A 3,261-nucleotide genomic window follows, 5' to 3' on the forward strand; every position below is an offset into this window, starting at 1 on the left:
CCTGAGTGTTAGATGCAGAAAGAGTACAGAGAAAGTTGAGGTGTGTTTTAAATAAACCAGGCCTAGAAATATTTTATATCACTTCTGCTCATTCCATTGGCCAAAATTAGCCTAACTGCCCTAGACTAGTGCTAGGAAATGTCCCAGATGGACAACTATTTCCCACAACTTCATTCTGTGGAAGGAAGCACAAACCTTTGATGAGCCACATCCGATACCAGTGCACTGTAAGAATACATCCTCCTTTATTTAAGCTTTAGAAGGCTGGTTCTTCTCTTTCTGCTGTTTTTCTACTGGTCTTTTGTCAAAGATACATTGTTTAAGTGTGGAAAACTATGGCAACCCACTCCAGTATTCTTACCTGGGAAATCCCATGGACAGAGGAGCCTGACCTGCTATAGTCCCTAAAGTAACACAAAAGAGTCAGACACAACATAGCAACTGGACAATAAAGAAAGAAGAAATAAGAAAATGGACACTTGTGGTGTATACACTAGTCCAGATACACCGATGAAGAGCCTTTAAAGGATGCATATCTTTGACCCAGTGATACTTCTAAGGACATTTCCTAAAGAAATTAGTGAATAACTGCTCACACTGTATGTACAAGGATATATATATAATAGTGACACACTGTAAGCAACCAAGATGCCTAACAAGAGACCTGTTTAAATAACACTGCCTCCATATAATGGAATGATTTATAGGTGTTAAAATAATTGCATGGATACCTATAAACATATGTCCATATCTTATGATAAAAAATGACTCCTAAATAGTATGTGAAATTTTTTAAAACAAATTGATTACTTATAGCAAGAAGGCTGGAGGACATCTGCTAAAATGTTTACAGTATTTATCTCTGGTGGGTGTGACTGGCTGTTTTTTACTTTCTTCTTTTACACCTTTATGTAATGTCCCAATGTTTTACCGCTAGAAAAAAGTGAAGCTATTTTCAGTTTGAAACAAACAACAAATGTAAAGAGGATTGGGGTTTAGGCGACGGAAAGCAAGTGTGTGAGACCCCGCCTCCAGGACCCTGGCTGTCACCGGACACTCAAGTGGCTATCAGGAGCACTTTTCTCTGTTGAAGTGACTGGCTTTTGTCACGCAACCCCCAGGTTATAATGAGAGGAGAAGACAGGCCTCAGAGCAGATGCACCAGCCCCAAGGTTGGCGGGCTGCGGCTTGCCATGGGAAACACCATCAGGGCCTTCGTGGCCTTCATCCCTGCTGACCGCTGCCAGAACTACGTGGCCAGAGACCTCCGGGAGATGCCACTGGACAGGATGGTGGACCTGAGTGGGAACCAGCTACGCCGCTTCCCTGCGCACGTGTGCTCCTTCCAGGAGCTGGTCAAGCTCTACCTGAGCGACAACCGCCTCAATAGCCTGCCTCCAGAGCTGGGGCAGCTCCAGAACCTGCAGATTCTGGCCCTGGACTTCAACAACTTCAAGGCGCTGCCCCAGGTGGTGTGTACCTTGAAACAGCTCTGCATCCTCTACCTGGGCAACAACAAACTCTGTGATCTCCCCAGGGAGCTGAGCCTGCTCCAGAATCTCCGGACCCTGTGGGTCGAGGCCAATTATCTCACCAAGTTGCCGGAGGTGGTCTGTGAGCTGAGTCTCCTTAAGACGCTGCACGCTGGCTCCAACGCCCTGCGTCTGCTGCCAGGCCGGCTCCAGCGCCTCCGGGAGCTGAGGACCATCTGGCTCTCGGGTAACCTGCTGACAGACTTCCCCTCTGTGCTGCTTCACATGCCTTTCCTGGAGGTAATCGACGTGGACCGGAACAGCATCCGCTCCTTCCCCAGCCTGGCCCACCTCTCCAGCCTGAAGCTGGTAATCTATGACCACAATCCTTGCAGGAACGCACCCAAGGTGGCCAAAGGGGTGCGTCGAGTAGGAAGATGGGCAGAGGAGACCCCAGAGCCTGACCCTAGAAAAGCCAGACGCTATGCGTTGGCCAGGGAGGAAAGCCAGGAGGCGCAGCTACCTGCCCTGCCTCCTCCACTTCCTCCTACCAGCTCCTGAGAAGCTTCAGTGGCAGGTCAAAGCCAAGGACAACTCCAGCATCTTCTGGAGATGGCTCCATTAGAGTGCGGAGGATTGCTCTGGGTCACGTGGGGCATCTCTGCCAGCGGCAAATGGAACAGCATCAGATGGAATGCCTAACCCGGGAGAAGAAAATACTCATGGCCAAGAACATCTCTCCCAAAGGGAACTGTGTGCTATAGGTAGCATGACAACTTCTTTGCAAGAAAATCAGCCTCTCCAAACAGGTATTTTGAAACACCCGAAAGAAAGGCTGGGATAGTCTGGCCTCCCCCAGCCTCTAGAACTGGCTGGTCAGGAGGCTCATGCGCTTCCCAAATCAGGTATAAGTTACAAAACTCATCTAACAGTTCAGGTGGCCTGTCTCCAGTCCTCTGCCGGGTGTATTTTCATACTATGAACGACCATAATTGGCATGAAAATATTACTATTCAGGTTACTTAAAAATGACATGTCTACCTAGTCAGTCAGATTCACAGAAACTCTTGTTTGTTGCAAAGGCTGGAGATGAAGCTTCTCCCCTGAAATTCAGTGGCTGCTGACAACCCTGCTGGAGAATGCTTCCTGGTGGAGTCCAGCTGCCACTTTGAACTTGACTGTGGTTCATGCCATTTCCTTTTCCTTGTAAAGATTTGACCAAAGGTCTACTCCCACCTGTGTACTGTCACTGGCAATGCTGAAAGTCATCTAGAAAACAGAACCTCTTTGGCAGGGTGGTCTCATTAGTATCAAGCCAAACTGGCTGCCTCAGTAGAACAGAATCCTATTGTTAACTCAACAGTAATGTACTAGGGTTGAATTAAATCCCTTTGCATGCAGGGACCACATTTCCACAATCATATTAGGTAAAAAAGTTGTGCAAAATCTGTTCGCTTGAAAAAAGCATTTGGATATTGGAACTGCAGGTTGTAGTGTACATATAGGAAATGTCTGCCTCTTCAGCCTCAGCATCTCTGCCTTCCCTGATTTATTTTTGTATGGAATCTTTTGGTGGTCCATATATAAACCTGGGTATTCAAGCTGCTATTTCTTTGAAGTATTAATATGTTAATTATGACCTTTTCTTCTCCCCATGAATATGTCTTTACAGAAACTGCTGTCAATGGGTAGTTTAGTAACACAATCCTTTTTGTCCTTGAACTCTTTCAGGAAAGTGTTATCTTAACTAAAACATTAAAAACGTTAGCTTTTAAAGTACGTTCTCCCT

General features: G+C 46.4%; 1 protein-coding gene across 1 annotated transcript; it reads left to right on the top strand.

The window, feature by feature from the left end:
• The first annotated feature begins 1,193 nt into the window (after positions 1 to 1,193).
• Positions 1,194 to 2,033, top strand: LRRC10 (leucine rich repeat containing 10). Its single transcript, XM_070454873.1, has one exon. The coding sequence runs from the start codon at positions 1,194 to 1,196 to the stop codon at positions 2,031 to 2,033; it is 840 nt and encodes a 279-aa protein (XP_070310974.1).
• Positions 2,034 to 3,261: the final 1,228 nt, after the last annotated feature.

This window comes from Odocoileus virginianus, chromosome 24 (genome assembly GCF_023699985.2).
Source record: "Odocoileus virginianus isolate 20LAN1187 ecotype Illinois chromosome 24, Ovbor_1.2, whole genome shotgun sequence".
Taxonomy (NCBI): Eukaryota; Metazoa; Chordata; class Mammalia; order Artiodactyla; family Cervidae; genus Odocoileus; species Odocoileus virginianus.

Excerpts from the sequence above, each read along its gene's own strand:
- LRRC10 (XM_070454873.1), top strand. The coding sequence starts at position 1,194 with ATGGGAAACACCATCAGGGCCTTCGTGGCCTTCATCCCTGCTGACCGC.